This window comes from Scyliorhinus canicula, chromosome 11 (assembly GCF_902713615.1).
Source record: "Scyliorhinus canicula chromosome 11, sScyCan1.1, whole genome shotgun sequence".
Taxonomy (NCBI): Eukaryota; Metazoa; Chordata; class Chondrichthyes; order Carcharhiniformes; family Scyliorhinidae; genus Scyliorhinus; species Scyliorhinus canicula.
This window is the reverse complement of record NC_052156.1, coordinates 341,419-366,110: the sequence shown is the minus strand read 5'-3', so window position 1 is coordinate 366,110 and position 24,692 is coordinate 341,419. Positions and strand designations below refer to the sequence as shown.

Below are 24,692 nucleotides of genomic sequence, written 5' to 3'. Positions count from 1 at the left end.
ATCCTCCCTCCCCCCACCCACCCCCCCCCCCCCCACCCCTTTGTTTTGTGTGCGTCAGGGTGATTCTGACTGTTTTGTTGGGTGCATAAGGGTGATTCTAACTGTGTTTTGTTGTGTGTATCAGGTCGTGTTCCGGTTGCTGACCTTCCTGCTGAATGCCTTCACCCTGCGCTATGTTTCTAAGGAGACCATTGGTGTTGTCAATGTGAGGTATGCACATTTCAGCATTTCATTCTTGATACCTTTTAAACCTCTCTTCAACATCACCATTTTTTAGACGTTCAGATTATTTTCATAATCAGAATGGATTTGTCGAATGAATGGGACTGGGAACATTGATGCAAAAGTGGCTGAATAATAGGAAGCAGAGAGGAATGTTCAATGGATATTTTTCAGGCCGGAGTAAGGTTTGTAGTGGGGTTCCCCCAGGTTGATATTAGGACCCTTACTTTCCTGGTATAGATTTTTGGGATCCTTAAGGGGGAGGGGGAGCAGCCCCAAGTCGTGGTCCACATAGGTACCAACGACATAGGTCGGAAGAGAGATGGGGATTTGAGACAGAAATTCAGGGAGCTAGGGTGGAAGCTGAGAGCTAGAACAAACAGAGTTGTTATCTCTGGGTTGTTACCCGTGCCACGTGCTAGCAAAGTGAGAAATAAGGAGAGAGAGGAGTTGAACACGTGGCTACAGGGATGGTGCAGGAGGGAGGGTTTTGGTTTCCTGGATAATTGGGGCTCATTCTGGGGTAGGTGGGACCTCTACAAACAGGATGGTCTTCACCTGAACCAGAGGGGTACCAATATCCTGGGGGGGAGATTTACTAGTGCTCTTCGGGGGGGTTTAAACTAATTCAGCAGGGGGATGGGAACCTAAATTGTAGTCCCAGTGTACAGGATGTTGAGAGTAGTGAGGTCAGGGATAGGGTTAAAAGTTCGAAAGAGGGCACCGGCAAGCAGGACGCTGGTTTGAAGTGTGTCTACTTCAACGCCATGAGCATCCGGAATAAGGTGGGTGAGCTTGCAGCATGGGTTGGTACCTGGGATCTCGATGTTGTGGCGATTTCGGAGACATGGGTAGAGCAGGGACAGGAATGGTTGTTGCAGGTTCCAGGATTTAGATGTTTCTGTAAGAACAGAGAAGATGGTAAAAGAGGGGGGGGGTGTGGCATTGTTAATCAAGGAAAGTATTACGGCGGTAGAAAGGACGCTTGAGGACTCGTCTACTGAGGCAGTATGGGCCCAGGTTAGGAACAGTAGAGGAGAGGTCACCCTGTTGGGAGTTGTCTATAGACCTCCGAATAGTTCCAGAGATGTAGAGGAAAGGATTGCAAAGATGATTCTCGACAGGAGCGAGAGTAACAGGGTAGTTGTTATGGGGGACTTTAACTTTCCAAATATTGACTGGAAATACTATAGTTCGAGTACTATAGATGGGTCAGTTTTTGTGCAGTGTGTGCAGGAGGGTTTTCTGACACAGTATGTAGACAAGCCAACAAGGAGCGAGGCCACATTGGATTTGATACTGGGTAATGAACCCGGCCAGGTGTTAGATTTAGATGTAGGTGAGCACTTTGGTGATAGTGATCACAACTCGGTTATGTTTACTTTAGCAATGGGCAGGGATAGGTATATACCGCAAGACAAGAATTATAGCTGGGGGAAAGGCAATTATGATGCTATTCGGCAAGATTTAGGATGTATAGGATGGGGAAGGAAACTGCAGGGGATGGGTACAATCGAAATGTGGAGCTTTTTCAAGGAACAGCTACTGCGTGTCCTTGATAAGTATGTACCTGTCAGGCAGGGAGGAAGTTGTCGAGCAAGGGAACCGTGGTTTACTAAGGAAGTTGAAGCACTTGTCAAGAGGAAGAAGAAGGCTTATGTTAGGATGAGACATGAAGGCTCAGTTAGGGCACTTGAGAGTTACAAGTTAGCCAGGAAGGACCTAAAGGGAGAGTTAAGAAGAGCGAGGAGAGGACACGAAAAGTCGTTGGCATATAGGATCAAGGAAAACCCTAAGGCTTTCTATAGGTATATCAGGAACAAAAGAATGACTAGAGTAAGATTAGGGCCAATCAAGGACAGTGGTGGGAAGTTGTGTGTGGAATCAGAGGAGATAGGGGAAGCGTTAAATGGATATTTTTCGTCAGTGTTTACACTGGAGAAAGACAATGTTGTCGAGGAGAACACTCAGGTTCAGTCGACCAGGCTAGATGGAATTGAGGTTCAAAAGGAGGAGGTGTTAACAATTTTGGAAAATGTCAAAATACATAAGTCCCCTGGGCCAGATGGGATTTATCCTAGGATTCTCTGGGAAGCCAGGGAGGAGATTGCAGAGCCTTTGTCCTTGATCTTTATGTCGTCTTTGTCGACAGGAATAGTGCCGGAAGACTGGAGGATAGCAAATGTTGTCCCCTTGTTCAAGAAGGGGAGTAGAGACAACTCTGGTAATTATAGACCTGTGAGCCTTACTTCGGTGGTGGGTAAAATGTTGGAAAAGGTTATAAGAGATAGGGTTTATAATCATCTTGAAAAGAGCAAGTTGATTAGCGATAGTCAACACGGTTTTGTGAAGGGTAGGTCATGCCTCACAAACCTTATTGAGTTTTTTGAGAAGGTGACCAAACAGGTGGATCAGGGTAAAGCTGTTGATGTGGTGTATATGGATTTCAGTAAGGCGTTTGATAAGGTTCCCCACGGTAGGCTATTGCAGAAAATAAGGAAGTATGGAATTGAAGGTGATTTAGCGGTTTGGATCAGTAATTGGCTAGCTGAAAGAAGACAGAGGGTGGTGGTTGATGGCAAATGTTCATCCTGGAGTTCAGTTACTAGTGGTGTACCGCAAGGATCTGTTTTGGGGCCACTGCTGTTTGTCATTTTTATAAATGACCTGGAAGAGGGTGTAGAAGGATGGGTTAGTAAATTTGCAGATGACACGAAGGTCGGTGGAGTTGTGGATAGTGCTGAAGGATGTTATAGGATACAGAGGGACATAGATAAGCTGCAGAGCTGGGCTGAGAGGTGGCAGATGGAGTTTAATGCGGAAAAGTGTGAGGTGGTTCACTTTGGAAGGAGTAACAGGAATGCAGAGTACTGGGCTAATGGCAAGATTCTTGGTAGTGTAGATGAACAGAGAGATCTCGGCATCCAGGTACATAAATCCCTGAAAGTTGCCACCCAGGTTAATAGGGCTGTTAAGAAGGCATATGGTGTGCTAGCCTTTATAAGCAGGGGGATTGAGTTTCGGAACCACAAAGTCATGCTGCAGCTGTACATAACTCTGGTGCGGCCGCACCTGGAGTACTGCGTGCAGTTCTGGTCACCACATTATAGGAAGGATGTGGAAGCTTTGGAAAGGGTTCAGAGGAGATTTACTAGGATGTTGCCTGGTATGGAGGGAAGGTCTTACGAGGAAAGGCTCAGGGAATTGAGGTTGTTTTCGTTAGAGAGGAGAAGGCTGAGAGGTGACTTAATAGAGACATATAAGATAGTCAAAGGGTTAGATAGGGTGGACAGTGAGAGTCTTTTTCCTCGGATGGTGATGACCAACACGAGGGGACATAGCTTTAAATTGAGGGGTGATAGATATAGGACAGATGTCAGAGGCAGTTTCTTTACTCAGAGAGTAGTAGGGGTGTGGAACGCCCTGCCTGCAACAGTAGTAGACTCGCCAACTTTAAGGGCATTTAAGTGGTCACTGGATAGACATATGGATGAAAATGTAGGTCAGTGTAGGTCAGATAGGCATCAGATGGTTTCACAGGTCGGCGCAACATCGAGGGCCGAAGGGCCCGTACTGCGCTGTAGTGTTCTATGTTCTATGTTCTATAGAATAGCATAGTACATGCCCTTCGGCCCATGATGTTCTGCTGACCATTTATCCTAATCTAAGATCAACCTAACCTACACCCCTTCAATTTACTGCTGTCCATGCGCCTGTCCAAGAGTCGCTTAAATGTCCCTAATGACTCCGACTCCACCACCTCAGCTGGCAATGCATTCCTCACACCCACCACTCTCTGTGTAAAGAACCTCCCTCTGACATCTCCCCTATACCTTCCTCCAATCACCTTAAAATGATGTCCCCTTGTGACAGCCATTTCTGCCCTGAGGAAAAGTCTCTGGCTATCCACTCTATCCATGCCTCTCATCACCTTGTACACCTCTATCAAGTCACCTCTCTTCCTTCTTCGTTCCAGTGAGAAAAGCCCCAGCTGCTTCAACCTTTCTTCATAAGACATGCCCTCCAGTCTAGGCAGCAACCTAGTAAATCTCCTGTACCCTCTTCTCCAAAGCATTCACATCCTTCCTATAATGAGGCGACCAGAACGGGACACAATATTCCAAGTGTGGTTTAAAGCTGCTGCAAAACCTCGTGGCTCTTCAACTCAATCGCCCTGTTAATGAAAGCCAACATACCATGCTCCTTCTTAACAACCCTATGAACCGTGGTGGCAACTTTGAGGGTTCTATGTACGTGGATTCCAAGATCCCTCTGTTCCTCCACACTTCCAACAATCCTGCCTTTAACCCTGTATTCAGCATTCAAATTCGACCGTACAAAATCAATCACTTCACATTTATCTAGGCTGAACTCCATCGGCCACGTCTCAGCCCAGCTCTACATCCTGTCAATGTCCTGTTGTAATCTGCAGCAGCCCTCAACATTATCTACAACTCCACCAACCTTCTTGTCATCGACAAACGTACTAACCCACCCTAACACTTCCTCATCCAAGTCATTTCTAAAAACCACAAAGAGCAGAGGAACTAGAATAGATCCCTGCGAGACACCACTGGTCACCGACCTCCAGGCGGAATACTTTCCATCCACTATCACTCACTGTCTTCTTTCGGCCAGCCAATTCTGTATCTAGACAACCAAATTTCCCTGTATCCCATGCCCCCTGACTTTCTGAATGAGCCTACCATGGGGAACTTTATCAAATGCCTCACTAAAATCCATATACACCACATCCATTACCCAACCTTCATCAATGTGTCTCGTCACATCCTCAAATGAATTCAATGAGGCCTGTGAGGCATGACCTGCTCCTCACAAAGCCATGTTGACTATTTAAATCTCCACATCATGACTATCTTTAAAAAACTGTGTTTTTCAAAATAATCATAAATCCAATCTCTCCGAATTCAGGCCAGTAGCGCGGTTCAATTCCTGTACCAGCCTCCCCAAACAGGCGCCGGAATGTGGCGACTAGGGGCTTTTCACAGTAACTTCATTTGAAGCCTACTTGTGACAATAAGCAATTTTCATTTCATTTCATTTCATTCCAGTATTTTGCTCACAACAGACGTAAGACTGACTAATTCCTAGGGATTTCCCTATTCCCTTTCTTGAACAGGGGAACAACATTCGCCTCCCTCCAATCATCCGGTACTACTCCAGTGGAGATTGAGGATGCAAAGATTATCGCCAATGGCGCAGCAATCTCCTCCATCACTTCCCGTAGTAACCGTGGGTATATCACGTCTGGCCCAGAGGACCTATCTATCTTGATGCTTTTCAAAATTTCCAGCACATCCTCCTTCTCAATATCAACCTGTTTGAGTCTATTAACCTGGTTCACGCTGTTCTCACGAGGAACAAGGTCCCTCTCGTGAATACTGAAGCAAAATATTCATGTAGGGCCTCCCCTACCTCCTCAGGCTCTAGGCACACGTTCCCTCCACTATCCCTGGTCGGCCCTACTCTCAGTCTGAACATCATCTTATTTCTCACATAAATGTAGAACGCTTTGGGTTTTCCCTAATCCTTCCCACTGGCGCTGTGGGTTAGCACTGCGGCCTCACGGCACTGAGGTCCCAGGTTCGATCCCGGCTCTGGGTCACTGTCCGTGTGGAGTTTGGAGATTCGCCTCGTGTTTGCGTGGGTTTCGCCCTCACAACCCAAAAATGTGCAAGCTAGGTGGATTGAACATGCTAAATTGCCCCTTAATTGGAAAAATGAATTGGGTACTCTAAATTTATAAAAAAAAGAAAAAAAAATTCCTTCCCGCTAGGGCTTTTTCATGCCCCTTTCTAGTTCTCCTAAGTCCATTTTTGAGTTATTTCCTGGCGACCTTGTAACCCTCTAGAGCCGAGTCAGATCCTTGCTTCCTCAACCTTACGTAAGCCTCCTTCTTCCTCTGGACTAGAAGCTTCACTTCTCTTGTCATCCAAGGCTCCTTCACCTTACCATTCCTTCCTCGTCTCAGTGGGACAAAACTATCCAGCACTCGCAACAAGTGCTCCTAAACAACTCCCCACATTACTGTTGTGCATTTCCCTGTGAACATCTGTTCCCACTTTATGCTCCTCAGCTCCTGTCTAATGTATAATTTCATCTCCACTAATTAAATACCTTCCCATACTGTCAGCTCCTATCCCTCTCCATGACTATGGTAAAGGTCAAGGAGTTGTGGTCACTGTGATCGAAATGCTCTCCCACCGAGACATCTGACACCTGGCCTGGTTTGTTGCCGAGCAGCAAATCCAATATGGCCTCTTCCCTAGTCGGCCTATCTACATATTAAGTCAGGAATCCTTCCTGTACTCACCTGAGAAAATCTGCTCCATCCAAACCATTTTCACTAAGGAGGTTCCAGTCAATATTAGGGAAGCTGAAGTCACCTATGACAACAACTCTGTTACTTCTGCACCTTTCCAAAATCTGCTGCCCAATTTGTACCTCGATCTATCGGCTGCTATTGGGGGGGGGGGGGGGAAAGAGTCTGTAGATTACTCCCAATAAAGTGACTGCTCCTTTCTTGTTTCTGACTTCCACCCATACTGACTCAGTAGACAAACCCTCCTCGACTTTTCTGCAGCTGTGATGCACTCTCTAAGTAACCGTACCCTCACAAATAAAATCCTGAAAACGTTCTGCCCCTGCTTATATGCCAACCTCTGAACAGGCTGTATACTCTTTCACCTCTTCCTCTGCATGCATGTTTTTTTCCCCACTTTAATAAACCTCACTGGCTTTCCTCGTTTTAATGAGTCAGTCTTCCCAGGTGCTTCTTGAAAACACACAATGTTTTGGACTCAACTACTTCCTGTGGTAACAAATTCCACAGGCCGCCCACTCTCTGGGTGAAGAAATTTCTCCTCATCTCTGTCCTAAATGGTCTACCCCGTATCCTCAGACTGTGACCCTCTGGTTCTGTACACACCCACCATCGAGAACATGCTTCCTGTGTCTTCCCTCTCCAGTCCTATTAGAATTTTATAGGTTTCATGAGAATACAATCCTAACCGACTCAATCTTTCCTCGTATATCAGTCCTGCCATCCCAGGAATCAGTCTGGTAAACCTTTGCTGCACTCCCTCTAGAGCAAGAACATCCTTCCTCAGATAAGGAGCCCAAAACTACACACAATATTCCAGGTGTGGCCTCACCAAGGCCCTGTACAATTGCAGCAACACATCTCTTCTCCTGGACCCGAATCTAACATACCATTTGCCTTCTTTACCGCCTGCTGTACCTGCACGCTTACCTTCAGTGACTGGTGTACGAGGACACCCACGTATCGTTGCACGTTCCCCTCTCCTAATTTATGGCCGTTCAGATAATAGTCTGCCTTCTCGTTTTTGCTACCAAAGTGGATAACCTCACATTGATCCACATTAAACTGCATTGGCCATTCACATTTGCCCACTCACTCAACTTGTCCAAATCACACTCAAGATCTTTGCATCCTCCTCACAGCTTATCCCTCCCACCCAACTTGGTGTCATCTGCAAATTTAGAGATATGAAATTCCGTCACCTGATCTAAATCATTAATATATATTGTGAATAGCTGGGGTCCCAGCACCGATCCCTGCGGTAGCCCACTAGTCACTGCCTGCCAATTTGAAAAAGACCCGTAAACTCCTATTCTTTGTTTCTTGTCTGCCAGCCAGTTTTCTATCTATCTCAATACATTACCTCCAATCCGATGCACTTTAATTTAGCACTCTAATCTTTTATGCAGAACCTTGTCAAATGCATTCTGAAAGTCCAAATACACCACATTCATTGGCTCCCCTTTTTGAATTCTACTAGTTACATCCTCGAAGAATTCCAGTAGATTTGTCAAGAATGATTTCCCCATAAAACCATAAGATACAGAAGCGGAATTAGGCCACTCGGCCCATCGAGTTTGCTCCACCATTCAATCATGGCTGATATTTTTCTCATCCCCATTCTCCTGCCTTCTCCCCACAACCCCTGACCCCCTTATTAATCAGGAACCTATCTATCTCTGTCTTAAAGACACTCAGTGATTTGGCCTCCGCAGCCTTCTGCGCAAAGAATTCCACTGATTCACCACCCTCTGGTTGAAGAAATTCCTCCTCATCTCTGTTTTAAAGGATTGTCCCTTCAGCCTGAGATTGTGTCCTCTGGTTTTAGTTTTTCCTACAAGCGGAAACATCCTCTCCACGTCCACTCTATCCAGGCCTCGCAGTATCCTGTAAGTTTCAATAAGATCATCAAAGAACAAAGAACAAAGAAAAGTACAGCACAGGAACAGGCCCTTCGGTCCTCCAAGCCCGTGCCGACCATGCTGCCTGTCTAAACTAAACTCTTCTGCACTTCCGGGGTCCGTATCCCTTTATTCCCATCCTATTCATGTATTTGTCAAGATGCCCCTTAAACGTCACTATCGTCCCTGCTTCCACCACCACCTCCGGCAGCGAGTTCCAGGCACCCACTACCCTCTGTGGGGAAAAAAAACTTGCCTCGTACATATCCAAACCTTGTCCCTCGCACCTTAAACCTATGTCACCTAGTAATTGACCCCTCTACCCTGGGAAAAGGCCTCTGATTATCCACTCTGTCTATGCCCATCATAATTTTGTAGACCTAAAGAAGCAGAATCCTTCTAAACTCCAACGAGTACAGACCCAAAGTTCTCAACCATTCCAGAGAACATTCTTTCGATCAGAGACCCTTCTCTGGACCCTTTCCAAGGCCAGCACATCTTTCCTTAAATACGGGGCCCGAAAAATTGCTTACAATACTCCAAATGGGGTCTAACCAGAGCCTTATACAGCCTCAGAAGTACATCCCTGCTCTTGTATTCCCCTTCTTATATTCCCCTTGTATTGTATTTCCCCTTCATAAATCCAGGCTGACTCTGACCGATCCTGCCACTGTTTTCTAAGTGCTCTGCTATAAAATCTTTGATAATCGCTTCTACAACTTTCCCCACTACAGATGTCAGGCATACTGGTCTATAATTCCCTGTTTTCTCTCGACCTCCCTTTTTAAATAGTTGAGTCACATTAGCTACCCTCCAATCTGCAGGAACTGTTCGAAAGTATCTAGAATCCTGGAAGATGACCACCAATGCATCCACTATTTCCAGAGCCACCAGCTTGCGTACCCAAGATGTAGATTCTCAGGCCCTGGGGATTTTTCAGCCTTCAATTCCATCAATTTCCCCAACACCATTTCTCTACTAATATTAATCACCTTTAGTTCCTCCCTCTCACTAAACCCCGCATTCCCCAACATTTCTGGTATCTTATTTGTGTCCTCATTTGTGAAGACAGAATCAAAGTATGTATTTAGTTGCTTAGCCATTTTGTTTGCCCCTATCATACATTCCACTGTTTCTGACTGTAAGGGACCTACATTTGTCTTCACCAATCTTTTTCTCTTAACGTACCTATAGAAACTTTTGCAGTCAGTTTTTATGTTCCCTGCAAGCTTACTTTCGTACTCTATTTTCACCTTCCTAATCAATTCCTTGGTCCTTTGCTGAATTCTGAACCGCTCCCAATCCTCAGGCCTGTTGTTCATATTGGTCAGTTTATATGCTATTTCATTGGATCGAATACCATCCCTAATTTCCCTTGGAAGCCATGGATTGACCACCTTTCCCGTCTACTTTTGTGCCAGACAGGACTAAACAATTGTTGCAGTTCCTCTATGCGCTCTTTGATTGTTTGCCATTGCCTATCCACTGTTGTCCCTTTAAGTAACATTCCTCAATATCTAACTCGCGTCTCATTTTATCGCAGTTTCCTTTGTTAAGATTCAGGACCCTAGTCTCAGAATCTGCACTCTCCATTTTGATGAAAAATTCTATTGTATTATGGTCGCTCATCCCCAAGGGGTCTGGCACAACTACATTGCCAATTGTTCAGTTCTTATTACAAAGTATCCAATCTAGTGGAGCACAGTAGCACAGTGATTAGCACTATTGCTTCACTGCTCCAGGGTCCCAGGTTCGATTCCCAGCTTGGGTCACTGTCTGTGCGGAGTCTGCATGTTCTCCCCGTGTCTGTGTGGGTTTCCTCCGGGTGCTCCGGTTTCCTCCCACAGTCCAAAGATGTGCAGGTTAGGTGGATTGGCCATGCTAAATTGCCCCTTAGTGTCCAAAAATGGTTAGATGGGGTTATGGGGATCGGGTGGAGTTGTAGGGCTTAAGTGGAGTGCTCTTTCCAAGAGCCGATGCAGACCCAATGGGCCGAGTGGCCTCCTTCTGTACTGTAAATTCTATGATTCTAGGATGGCCTGCTCTCTAGTTGGCTCCTCAACATATTGATCCGAGAACCATCCCGCAAACACTTCAGGAATTCTTCCTCTACGGTATTGTGGTTAATTTGATTTTCCCAATCTATATGCAGATTAAAATCACCCATAATTACAGTTGTTCCTTTATCACATGCGTCTCTAATTTCCTGTTTAATGGCATTCCCAACATCACCACTACAGTTTGGGGGTCTATATACAACATCCACTAATGCTTTTTGCCCCTTGGTGTTTCTCAGCTCTACCCACAGAGATTCCACATTGTCAGAGCTGATATCCTCCCTCGCTATTGTGTTAATCTCCTCTTTAATCAGCAATGCAACCCCCACCACCTTTTCCTTTTTGTCTGTCTTTCCTAAATACTGAATACCCCTGGACATTCAGTTCCCATTCCTGGTCACCCTGCAGCCATGTCTCCATAATCCCGACTATATCATACCCGTTCACATCTATTCGTGGGATTGGTTCATCCACTTTATTGCGAATGCTCCGTGTGTTAAGACACAAAGCCTTGAAGCTGGTCTTTTTAACATCACCACTCCTGCTTCCAATATTTTTCCCTGTGACCCTGTTTGAATCTGGCTCTTGGTTTCTCTGCCTATCACTTTTCTTATTCCCCTTTCTGTCTTTTGTTTTTGTCCTCTTCCTCTAATTCCTTGCATAGGTTCCCACCTCCCTGCCATTTTAGTTTAAACCCTCTCCAACCACTCTTGCAAATACTCTCCCTAACACATCAGTCCAGGTCCTGCCCAGGTGTAACCCGTCCAATTTATACAGGTCCCACCTCCCCCAGAACCAGTCCCAATGCCCCAGGAATCTGAAACCCTCCCCCTCACACCATCTCTTCAACCACATATTCATCCTATATATCCTGCTATTTCCACTCAGCACGTGGCATATTCATCCAGTGTTTAGCACTGCTGCCTCACGACGCCAAGGACCCGGGTTTGATCCCGGCCTCGGGTCACTGTTCATGTGTGGATCTCACTCCCAAACCCAAAGATGTGCAGGGTAGGTGGATTGGCCACGCTAAATTGCCCCTTAATTGGAAAAAAATAATTGGGTACTCTAAATAAAAAAAAAGATTCCTGCCTTTCTCTCTTGCCCTGCCTAGTGGTCGCCCATTCCCTTCCTGCCTGTGGAGTCTGAGCCTGCGGTGTTACCACCTCTCTATCCGTGTTATCCACGACACTTTCAGCATTGCGGATGCTCCACAATGTCCCCAGCCGCCGCTTCAGCTCCGAAACCCGGGCTTCCAGGAGCTGCAGCTGGAGACACTTCCTACACATATGCTGGTCCTGGGCACTGGAAATGTTTCCAGCCTCCCACATGGAGCAAGAGGAGCAAACAAAGGCCTGGAGATCTCCTGCCATGACGTAACCCTTTAAGTTAAACCTTTAGAAGTTGCTTTCACAGTAACTTCATTGCAGTGTTAATGTAAACCTCCTTGTGACAATTCAGATTATTATAATTATAATATCAGATTATATCCAATCCTCTAGGTCCCTTCTTTTCTTGTTCTCGTAACTACCAATTATAATCCTTGCAGATTATGAACCACATAATGGATTTTCAAACCATAAAAGTGCTAGAACTTGTCAAGACCTACCGACCTTACCCACTACTTACCAATCAGCTCTCTCTCTTGTAGCCTCTCCTCCCAGTTCCACCTGGTTTGAACAAGTTGCACAATTAACCTGCCAGAGTTAAAGTTGAGTGCAATTTAGAAGGAATCTTGATTAATAAGGGGATCAGGAGTTATGGGGAGAAGGCAGGAGAATAGGGATGAGAAAATATCAGCCATGATTGAATGGAGGAACAGACTCAATGGGCCGAGTGGCCTAATTCTGCTTGTATGTCTTACGGAATGCAACTAACTAAAGTGAAGCTTTTAATTACCCAATTAAAGAACTAACTAATGCAGCTAACCCTGAAAGCAAGTTTAATTTTATTTTTGCTTATATTTCTAATTTCTTCACTCTTATTTGTAATTGAATTCCAGCTAATTCTAATGATTCAGGCTGTGTCTTTGGAAAATTTTAATATTGAACTATGGCTTGTATCCCCTCTGCCAATCTCACCCCTTTAGACAAGGTTAACTGCATCTTCCACACCACCAAACCCAAAGGTTTTGCTTTCGTCTCCCTTTGTAAACCATCCCGAGTAATCTCTTCCATCCCCAGAAACATTTTGGTTAGCACAAATGCTTCACAGCTCCAGGGTCCCAGGTTCGATTCCCAGCTTGGATCACTGTCTGTGTGGAGTCTGCACGTTCTCCCGTGTCTGCGTGGGTTTCCTCCGGGTGCTCCTGTTTCCTCCCACAGTCCAAAGATGTGCAGGTTAGGTGGATTGGCCATGCTAAATTGCCTTTAGGGTCCAAATTGCCCTTCGTGCTAGGTGGGGTTTCTGGGTTATGGGGATAGGGTGGAGCTAGGGTGCTCTTTCCTAGAGCCGGTACAGACTCGATGGGCCGAATGGCCTCCTTCTGCACTGTAAATTCTATGAAATCTTCAGTCACTCCCTCCTTAAATTTGTCTTTCCCAAAGGACTCTGGGAGCTCAATCACTGAGCTTGTTCAAGTGGCCTTGAGGTAGATGATATTGAATGACAGAGCAGGCTTGAGGGGCCAAACGGCCCACTCCTGTTCCTACTTCTTATGTTCTGTCATGATAAAGTCCCACATAATGAACTTGTGAGCAAAATTGAGCTGATGGGATTGAAGATGCAAAGAACAGGGCCCTGTGTATTAATTTGTAGATTCTGGCATACATAAGTGAACCACACTGAGTGCAACTGATAATATTGAATTGCATGTCATTATAATTCTGTAAGACTTCTTACTGGGTTCACCCCAGTCCAATGCCGGCATCTCCACATCAAGTGTAATTCTTAGCACATTAGGATTATTTAGCACACTCAGGATTATTTAGCACACTCAAGATTATTTAGTAAGAAGTCTTACAACACCAGGTTAAAGTCCAACTGGTTTGTTTCAAACACGAGCTTTCGGAGCGCAGCTCCGTCCTCAGGTGAAGTGCTCCGAAAGCTAGTGTTTGAAACAAACCTGTTGGACTTTAACCTGGTGTTGTAAGACTTCTTACTGTGCTCACCCCAGTCCAACGCCGGCATCTCCACATCAGGATTATTTAGCACACTCAGGATTATTTAGCACATGTTGTCCAATTGTGGAATATTTGCAGACATAAAGAACATGTGCACACTTGGGCCTGTTTCAACTAAACAAAATAAGCGACAGCCATTCTCTGGTTAACTCCCTAGGGCAATGCTGTGGCCAATCAGAGTCAATCTGCCGGATATGAATTTCAGCAAAACTTGGCAGTTAACTGTCAGTTATAGCACAGAAATGGCGGTTTGTGCCGGTCAAAAACAACCACCTAACTATTCTAATCCTATTTCTCAGCACTTGGCCCATAGTCTTGTATGCCTTGACATCGCAAGTACACATCTAAATACTTCAAAAATATTATTAGGGTTTCAGCAGAGAGTTCCAGACTACCACCTCCCTCCAGGTGAAAAAGTTTATCTTCACATCCCCCCAATGGGTGTCACGGTGACACAGTGGTTAGTACCTGCTGTCTCACAGCACCAGGGCTTCCAAGTTTAATACTCAACTTGGGTGAGTGTGTGTGGCGTTTGCGCATCCTCCCCGTGTCTGCGTAGGTTTCCTCCGGGTGCTCCAGCTTCCTCCCACAGTCCAAAGATGTACAGGTTAGGTGGGTTGGTTATGCTAAATTGCCCCTTAGTGCCCAAAGATGTGCAGGTTGAGAGTGGTTATGGGGATAAGGGAAAGTGGGCTTGGGTAGGATGCTCTTTCAGAGAGTTGGTACAGACACGATAGGCTGAATGGCCTTCTTCTGCACTGTTGGGATTCTATGATTCTAAACCTCCGCCACTTACCTTTAAGTCTCTACCCCGGTTGTTGATCCCTCCTGTCAACTCTATCTATGCGCCTCATAATTTAATATATCAATACATCTCATCATGTTCCCCCTCAGTCTCCTCTGCTCCAAAGAAAACAGTCTATCCACTCTCTCTTCCTATCTAAAACTCTGCAGCCCAGGCAACATCTTGGTAAATCCCCTCTGCACCTTTTCATTATCCCTCCTATAATGTAGATTCCAGAACTGCACAGAATCCTGCAGATTAACCTGATGAGTGCAAGGTGAAAAGCTTTGACAACATGTCTCTTTTTGCACCATAGAACATAGAAAATACAGTGCAGAAGGAGGCCATTCGACCCATCGAGCCTGCACCGACCCACTTAAGCCCTCACTTCCACCCTATCCCCGTAACACAATAACCCCATCTAACCTTTTTTTGGTCACGAAGGGCAATTTATCATGGGCCAATCCACCTAATCTGCACGTCTTTGGACTGGGAGGAAACCGGAGTACCCGGAGGAAACCCAGCGGGGAATCGAACCTGGGACCCTGGCGCTGTGAAGCCACAGTACTATCTATTTGTGCTGCCCTTAACCAAATAACTAAAAATGTGCTATCTGAAAGCAGACTTTCAGACGGCAATTGGGCAAAATTTTGAAGAGAAAAAAATGATTACAGGGCAGTGTGGCAAGACAGCAGAACAAGATTAATGGCCAGTTTTGCAAAGGGGTGGTAGAGACACGATGATGTGAACAACCTCCTTCTGTGTTGTATAATTTGATGATTCTGTGATTCTCTTGATTCAGAGTAAATTCAGGGCGTAGATAGGGTGTACTTTTCCTGAACTTTTCTTTTGACTGTAAGTGTACCTTGCCTTTGGGTAATTGCTGCTGTTCTCTCCATTCAGGCTCACCTTGCTGTATTCTACAATTCTTTTCCTCTCACGAGAAGCTTTTCGGAAAGCCTGCCTGAATGTTGGTGCAGAACAGAAATGGGCCCAGGTTATAAACTTGCTCTGGTTAACGTGAGTATCCAGCAATGTCCGTGATAGTGATCATTATCTTCTTAAAAAAAATACATTTAGAGTACCCAATTATTTTTTTTCCAATGAAGGGGCAATTTAGCATGGCCAATCCACCTACCCTGCACATCTTTGGGTTGTGGGGGTGAAATCCATGCAGACACGGGGAGAATGTGCAAACTCCACACACACAGTGACCCAGAGCCGGGATCAAACCCGGGTCCTCAGCACCGTGAGGCAGCAGTGCTAACCACTGCACCGCCATGCCGCCCTTTGAGGCAGCAGTGCTAGCCACCATGCTGCCCGTGAGGCAGCAGTGCTAAGCACTGCGCCACCATGCTGCCCGTGAGGCAGCAGTGCTAAGCACTGCGCCACCATGCTGCCCGTGAGGTAGCAGTGCTAAGCACTGCGCCATCGTGCTGCCCATGGAGTTTGTGAACTAATTTTCAGAAAGCTTACTGCGAGCCAGCCAGGAGCCGGATAGTGATCAATTATCACGAACATATCAACATACCAATTCGCATCAAGAGGAGGCCACTCGGCCTCTCGAGCCTGCTACTCCATTCAATAAGATTATGGCCGACCTGATTGCCACCTCAAGTTCACATTTCTGCCTACCCCGATAGACTTTCACCCCCTTGCTTATCCAAGATCTGTAAATCTCTGCCGTTCAAACATTCAAAGGTTCTACTTCCACTTTTCATTAAATACGCAAAAAAAACCCAACAATAACAAATACAGTAACAATCCCCAAACAACTTCCCCTTCAACATACAAACCCAAACATCTTCTTGTGAGAAAGAGCAGAACAAGAGGCCATTAATATAAGATAGTCACCATGATAGAAGTCTAAAAGATTATGAGGGCATGGACAGAGTGGATAGCCAGAAGCTCTTTCCCAGAGTGGAAGAGTCAATTACTAGGGTTCATAGGTTTAAAGTGCGAGGGGCAAGGTTTAGAGGTGATGTGTGAGGCAAGTTTTTTTACACAGAGGGTAGTGGGTGCCTGGAACTCGCTGCCGGAGGAGGTGGTGGAAGCAGGGACGATAGTGACATTTAAGGGGCGTCTTGCCAAATACATGAATAGGATGGGAATAAAGGGATAGGGACCCCAGAAGTGTAGGGAGTTTTAGTTCAGGCAGGCAGCATGGTCAGCACGGGCTTGGAGGGCCGAAGGGCCTGTTCCTGTGCTGTACTTTTCTTTGTCCTTTGTTCTCATCACTGCTACATTCTAAATACAAAAAAACAAAAAAGACCAAAAGAGAATTAACAGTCATCCCATAAATAATGTGCTCAACAATGCCCCCTACAGCCTCCCCCTTAATGTTCGATGGCATCCAATTCTTGAACATGCAGGATAAACAATGCCCATGAATTTTAGAACCCTTCCATCCTCGCGCCCAGCTCAAACTTCACCTTCTCGAGCATCATCAATTCCAGCATGTCCCACCGCCACTCCGAGGCACAGGGGCGGGGTAGCTGACCTCCACCCCAACAGGACCTGCCTCCGGGCAACCAACAAAGCAAAGGCTAAAACATCTGTCCCTGCAGCCCGGGCTGGTCCGACACCCCGAAAATGGCTTCTAGGGGCCCTGCCTCCAAACCCACATGTACCACTACTGAGATGACCTTAAAAACCCCCCTCCAACTTCGGGCAGGACCAGAACATGTGAATATGGTTTGCGGGGCTCCTCCCACAGCGCTCACATACATCCTTCACCCCCTCAAAGAGCCGGCTCATCCTCGCCTTCGAGAGGTGCGCCCTGTACACCATCTTCAGCTGTGCCAGCCCCAACCTCGCGCACGAGGTTGAGACGTTTACTGTCCGGAGCACCTCGCACCACAGACCGTTCTCCTAAACCTCCCCTAACTATTCCTCCCACTTGGGGTGATGATAACCCATAACCATAACCTGCTGTGAACTGAGCTCTGCTGCTCCTCAATCTTTGCCGTTGTCTGACTCCTGTCTGTCTGCTGACAGTGTGTTCACTCCCATCACCTGCATGTGGTATTCCTGGGGGGAGGGGGGGGGGGGGGGGGGGGGGGGGGGTGCAGGGCGGCTCACAGTGGCGAATAACATGAGAGGCTTTGCATGTCTCAGGTGTAACCTGCCCGCTCTGTGATCCTAAAACCACTTAGCCCTCCGTGCCCTGACGCTACATCTAAGAATGTCCCCAGTTGCACATCAGAGGTGGAGGCAGGCTGATGCTTTCCATAGCCTGGGGCCTTTAAAGGCCCTGGCTGGCATCACCTGGGGCCGGAGGACTTTGGCCCTCTTGTTGGTGGCACAGGCATTGCCGTGCCACCCTGTTCCACCCACTGACCCTGAGACACTCCATTGTCAGGAGTGGGGGGGGGGACTCTGGAGAGCTGGTGTCGGCTGTGGTTCCCCTGTACGGCTCCACCCCTCCCTTCTCCTATGAGGCTGTGCGTTCCCAGAGGGCGAGGGGAGTCTGTGGGCTGTGCGTTCCCAGAGGGCGAGGGGAGCCTGTGGGCTGTGCGTTCCCAGAGGGCGAGGGGAGCCTGTGGGCTGTGCGTACCCAGAGGGCGAGGGGAGCCTGTGGGCTGTGCGTACCCAGAGGGCGAGGGGAGCCTGTGGGCTGTGCGTACCCAGAGGGCGAGGGGAGCCTGTGGGCTGTGCATTACCCAGAGGGCGAGGGGAGCCTGTGGGCTGTGCGTACCCAGAGCGCGAGGGGAGTCTGTGGGCTGTGCGTTCCCAGAGGGCGAGGGGAGTCTGTGGGCTGTGCGTTACCCAGAGCGCGAGGGGAGCCTGTGGGCTGTGCGTACCCAGAGGGCGAGGGGAGCCTGTGGGCTGTGCGTACCCAGAGGGCGAGGGGAGTCTGTGGGCTGTGCGTTCCCAGAGGGCGAGGGGAGCCTGTGGGCTGTGCGTACCCAGAGGGCGAGGGGAGCCTGTGGGCTGTGCGTACCCAGAGGGCGAGGGGAGTCTGTGGGCTGTGCGTACCCAGAGGGCGAGGGGAGCCTGTGGGCTGTGCGTTCCCAGAGGGCGAGGGGAGTCTGTGGGCTGTGCATTCCCAGAGCGCGAGGGGAGCCTGTGGGCTTTGCGTTCCCAGAGGGCGAGGGGAGCCTGTGGGCTGTGCGTTCCCAGAGGGCGAGGGGAGTCTGTGGGCTGTGCGTTCCCAGAGGGCGAGGGGAGCCTGTGGGCTGGGCGTTCCCAGAGGGCGAGGGGAGTCTGTGGGCTGTGCATTCCCAGAGCGCGAGGGGAGCCTGTGGGCTTTGCGTTCCCAGAGGGCGAGGGGAGCCTGTGGGCTGTGCGTTCCCAGAGGGCGAGGGGAGTCTGTGGGCTGTGCATTCCCAGAGGGCGAGGGGAGCCTGTGGGCTGTGCATTCCCAGAGGGCGAGGGGAGTCTGTGGGCTGTGCATTCCCAGAGGGCGAGGGGAGTCTGTGGGCTGTGCATTCCCAGAGGGCGCGGGGAGCCTGTGGGCTGTGCGTTCCCAGAGGGCGAGGGGAGTCTGTGGGCTGTGCGTTCCCAGAGGGCGAGGGGAGCCTGTGGGCTGGGTGTTCCCAGAGGGCGAGGGGAGTCTGTGGGCTGTGCGTTCCCAGAGGGCGAGGGGAGCCTGTGGGCTGCACATTCCCTGGGCATGAGGAATGCAAAGAATTCTCAATTTCATTTAATAACTGAAATTATGCAATACCCCAGATTAGGGTAGGAATTACCAGTGTTCTAACTGACTGCACCACCCAGTCCCAACACAATTATAATTAATTGTAATTATTCTTTATGTGCTCTTTATTTCAGTGTTCCACTGGGCGTGGTCTGGGCTTTGTTCTTGTGCTGGATCTGGCTCCAGTTGGTGACGATCCCAGATCCAGCTCTAATCCCTCATTATGAGGTTGGAGTGGTGGCATTCGGCCTCTCTGCGATTGTGGAACTCCTCTCGGAGCCGTTGTGGGTTCTGGCACAGGCACATATGTTGGTGAGGCTAAAGGTGAGTAATGTATAAATGATGACTGAATTGCTTATCGTAAAACTTTTGTTTCATCGCTTTATTTTCCAGGATTCTGCTAACGTTGCTGACACATATCCCGATGTCCAAATCCTGAGGTTCTGTCATCTTCACTGCTCTGCCCTTGTGGTTGCTGGTCCTGTGTGATGCTGGGCAATGAACATTGACACCCAATCTGACTCTCGGTGGCATCGTAGCCAAGTCTGATGCTGCCTGACCCAATATCCGCACCCAAAGGGGTCATTGGACAGTGATCAGGAGCAGGAACCTTGGTTGCTTTTCCCTCCCTCTAGCCTAGATATCACAGGACAGATAGAGTGTAGAATCCTTGGCTGATTTATTCCCTTTGCGAATGTAATGCTACAGAGGCACGATTGAGAATTTTTCCACAACTGCACAGACTATAGATGGTCTGTGAGAGCCAAATGCCAGCTACTCAGGATCCAGCTGGTTCTATTCCCCTTTGAATTTACATGTTTTCCACTTCCATTTCATTCTTGTTTTTGATTCCTTCAGTTACTTCCCTGGGAGCAGTTTGATGATACGGTAAATTGGAATATGTCCCTGAGAATATTTCCCTTGCATTGTATTATCCGCCCCTGGTTGTGTTAGGAGAGGGTCGGTTCCTTGACCTCGAGCCTGACTGGGTGGGGGTGGGTTTGTTGACCCCCAGTCTGGATTGCGGGTGGTGGGTGGGCGGGCAAGGGGTCAGTTTCTTGACCTCGTGAGCTTTTCTACAGAAAGAACGAGTATCCTAAGTAAATGTTAGTTCCTTAAAATTAGAGACAGGAGAAATAACATGGGGGATAAGAAAATTGCAGAAACATTAAACAAATATTTTTTGTCTGTCTTCACGGTAAAAGATTCAAGTTACAGAGCAGAAGTAGCAGGTAAACAAAGGGCTAATACGAGTGAGGAAATTAGGGTAATTAATATCTGGAGAGAAAAGTACTGGAGAAACTCAAGGATCCAACAAATCGGCAGACCTGATGGCCTATACTACCGGGTTCTAAAAGAGATAGTTGCAGAGATAGTGGATGTGATGGCTATGATTTTATACAATTCCCTAGGTACTGGAATGTTCCCGTCAGATTGAAATTTAGCAAGTGTAACAGTGTTACTCAAAAAAGGAGAGAGAGAAAACAGACAACAAAGGGCAGTGAGCCTGACATCCGTCATCAGGCAAGGGCTGAAATCTGTTATTCAGGAAGTCTTAACAATGTACTTGGATATTATGATTAGAACAATTCAGCATGGTTTTATGGAAGAAAATGCTTGACAAAGTAATTCAATACTTTTGCGAATGTAACTTGTAGGGTAGATAATGGGGAACTAGTAGATCTGGTATACTTGGATTTGATAAGGTGCCAGTGGAGATTGGTGTATTAAAATGGTGAGAGGGTTGGTTAAAGACAGGAAGCAGAAGGTGGGAGTAATTGCGGCACTTTCAAGTTGGCAGGCTGTCGTTACTGGAATGCCACAAGGTTTAGTGTCGGAGCCTTAACTTAGTGACTTAGACAAAGGGACAGAGAGCAATGTAATAATAATAGTCAGCTTTATTAGTGTCACAAGTAGGCTTACCTTAACACTGCAATGAAGTTACTGCAAAAATACCCTAGTCGCCACATTCCGGCGCCTGTTCAGGTACACTGAGGGAGAATTCAGAATGTTCAATTCACCTAACGGAACTGTGGGAGGAAACCGGAGCATCCGGAGGAAACCCGGGCAGATACGGGGAAAACATGCAGACTCTGCACAGACAGTGACCCAAGCCGGGAATCAAACCCGGGTACCTGGCACTGTGAAGCAACAGTACTAACCACTGTGCTACCGATTTGGCCTGTATAGACTGGGCAGGAGGGCTAAAAGGCAGGACAGCTGATGAGCAGTGGCAGTTGTTTAAGGAGATACTCAATTCCTCACAACTAAAATACATCTCAGAGAGGAAGAAAGATGGGAAGAGGTGCAAAAAACATCCATGGCTAAACAAGGAGGCCAAGGACATTATAAAAACTGAGGTGCATCATATTGCAAAGGCCAGTGGCAGGCTGGAAGATGTGGAAACTTTTAAACATAAACAAAGGGAGGCTAAAAAAGTAATATAAAGTGCTGAGATAAATTACGAAAAAAAAACTAGCAGAGAATATCAAAAAGGATAGCGAAAGCTTCTACACATACATGAAAGAGAAGAGAATCACTAAGGTGACTGTTGGCCCTTTGGAAGATAAAACAGGTGAGTCAATAGTGAGGAACGCCAAAATGGGAAAGATACTAAATCAATAGGTGTACAAGGTGGTGAGAGGCATGGATAGAGTGGATAGCCAGAGACTTTTCCCCAGGGTGGAAATGGCTGTCACGAGGGGACATAATTTTAAGGTGATTAGAGGAAGGTATGGGGAGATGTCAGAGTCATTAGGGACGTTTAATTGACTCTTGGACAGACACATGGACAGCAGTAAATTGAAGGAGTGTAGGTGAAGTTGATCTTGGATTAGGATAAATGGTCAGCACAACATTGTGGGCCAAAGGGTCTGTACTGTGCTGTACTGTTCTATGTTCTAATACTTTGCCTCAATTTTCAAGGTGGAGGACACCAGTACCGTTCCTATAGGAACGGGCGATTCAGAGGTAATAGAAAGGGTGGAACTTGGAACAATCAGCATCAATAGGGAAACGGTGCTCAACAAACTCTTGGGATTGAGGACAGACAAGTCCCCAGGGCATGATAGCCATATGTATTAATAATAATCACTTATTATCACAAGTAGGCGTCAATGAAGTTACTGTGAAAAGCCCCTAGTCGCCACATTCCGGCGTCTGTTCGGGTAGGCTGGTACGGGAATTGTTGGCATTGTTCTGCATTGCAAGCCAGCTATTTAGCCCACTGTGCTGAACCAGTCCCTACATCCTAGGGTGTTAAAGGATGTGGCAGTGGAGATAGTGGATCCATTGGTTACAATATTCCAAATTTCCTGGACGTAGGAAAGGTTCCAATGAATTGGAAAAATGCTAACGCGACGCCCTTATTCAAAATGGGAGGGAGGCAGAATGTGGGAAATTACAGATCAGTTAGTTTTTTTTCCATGAAGGCACAGTACCAGAAAAGATCAATGTACAGATCTTCTCATGACCAGCATCCAAGGTGCCTCTGTATCGTTGGGTCTTAGAAAAAGATGTATAAACAGAAGCACAGTAAGAAGTCTTACAACACCAGGTTAAAGTCCAACATGTTTGTTTCAAACACGAGCTTTCGTAGCACTGCTCCTTCCTCTGGTGAATGAAGCACCTGAGGAAGGAGCAGTGCTCCGAAAGCTCGTGATTGAAACAAACATGTTGGACTTTAACCTGGTGTTGTAAGACCTCTTACTGTGCTCACCCCAGTCCAACGCCGGCATCTCCACATCATATAAACAGAAGCGTCAGTGTCCATTTGCCATGTAAGATTCATCAAAGCCTGGTCAGTACTGCATCTTCAGCAGTTGTTCACCTCGACCTCTGCCTCATCTTTCGTCTTTTACGCTTCAGCCTGCGCATACTCTTCTTCCGCCTCTTAGCTCTCATGTCGACAGGGATCCCAAGACCCAAGAACCCACAGATCAGTTAGTTTAACATCGGTTGTTGGGACATAATATCGGAACATTTGGCAAGTCAAAGCGCTATCCCATCAGAGTCAGCAAGATGTAACAAGTCGGGATAAATGGGTGTTTTGCTGGATGGTAAGATGTGCCACAGGGTTCGGTCCTCGGCCCCAGCTATTTACAATCTATATTAACGACTTGGATACAGGGATAGAAGGTTCTATAACCAAATTCGCAGATGACACAAAAATAGTTGGGCAGTAAGTTGCAATGAGGAAATAAGAATCTTACAAATGGATATAGATAGGTTTGGGGAGTGAGGCAAAATGTGGCAGATGGAGTTTAACGTGGGTAAGTGTGAGGTCACGCATTTTGGACGGAAAATGGAAAGGCAACTTGTTATCTAAATGGAGAGAGACTTCAGGGTGCTCTGATGCAGAGGGATCGGGGTGTCCTAGTGCATGAGTCACAGAAAACAAGCATGCTGGTACAGCAGATAAGGAAAGAAAATGGAATGTTAGCATTTATAGCAAAAGGAATTGAATATAAAGGTAAGGGTTATGGAAAAGGGGCTGGTTTAGCTCACTGGGCTAAATCGCTGGCTGTTAAAGCAGGCCAGCAGCACGGTTCGATTCCCGTACCAGCCTCCGCGGACAGGCGCCGGAATGTGGCGACCAGGGGCTTTTCATAGTAACTTCATTGAAGCTCACTCGTGACCATAAGCGATTTTCATTTCATTTCAAGAAAGTGTTGTTGCAACTGTACAAGGCATTGGTGAGACCGCACCTGGAGTATTGGGCACAGTTTTGGTCCCCGTATTTGAGGAAAGATGTTGTGGAATTGGAGGCAGTTCAGAGGAGAGTCACTAGGGGCTGGTTTAGCACAGTGGGTGAAACAACTGGCTTGTGATGCAGAAAAAGGCCAGCAGCACGGTTCGATTCCCGTACCAGCCTCCCCGAACAGGTGCCGGAATGTGGCGACTAGGGACTTTTCACAGTAACTTCATTTGAAGCCTACTTGTGACAATAAGCGATTTTCATTTAATTTAATTTCATAGATTGGTTCCAGAGACGAGGGGTTTGTCATTTGAGGAGCGATTGAGCAATTTAGGCCAATACTCTCTGGCGTTTAGAAGAATGAGGGGAGGTATACAAGATGATAAAAGGTATGGATAGAGTAGACATGGAGCTGATGCTTCCTCTTCTGGGGTATTCTAAAACTAGAGGTCATAATCTTAGGATAAGAGGTAGAAAATTTAAAACAGATTTGAGGAGAAACTACTTCTCCCAAAGGTTTGTGAATCTGTGGAATTCGCTCCCCCACAGTGCGGTGGATGCTGGGACAGTGAGTAAATTTAAGGAGGAGTTAGTCAGATTTTTAATTGGTAATGGGTTGAAGGGTTATGGAGAACGGGCAGGACGATGGAGTTGAGGCCAGGATGGGATCAGCCATGATCACATTGAGGGTGTTTAGGCTCCCGAGGCAAAATTGCCGACTCCTGCTCCTAGCTCATGTGTTCTGGGGAGGAGATGCTCTGGCTGATTTTGCAATCCAGCTCTTGGTCTGTAGCATTGTAGGTAATAGATGAGGAACATATCAGCCATGATAGAATGGTGGAGCAGACTCGATGGGCTGAATGGCCCAATTCTGCCCCCATATCTTATGAAGTTATAACTGCGCAGAGATGAATGGCAGGGAAGATGA

The 24,692-nt window shown here is 47.1% G+C and overlaps 1 protein-coding gene across 1 annotated transcript in view; it reads left to right on the top strand.

Moving 5' to 3' along the window:
• Positions 1 to 24,692, top strand: part of rft1 (RFT1 homolog) — a 194,828-nt gene that overhangs the window by 95,028 nt on the left and 75,108 nt on the right. The window contains exons 2-4 of the mRNA XM_038812000.1: positions 125 to 210; positions 15,333 to 15,449; positions 19,203 to 19,392. Coding sequence (XP_038667928.1) covers positions 125 to 210; positions 15,333 to 15,449; positions 19,203 to 19,392 — 393 coding nt within the window. The remainder of the gene's footprint in view (positions 1 to 124; positions 211 to 15,332; positions 15,450 to 19,202; positions 19,393 to 24,692) is intronic.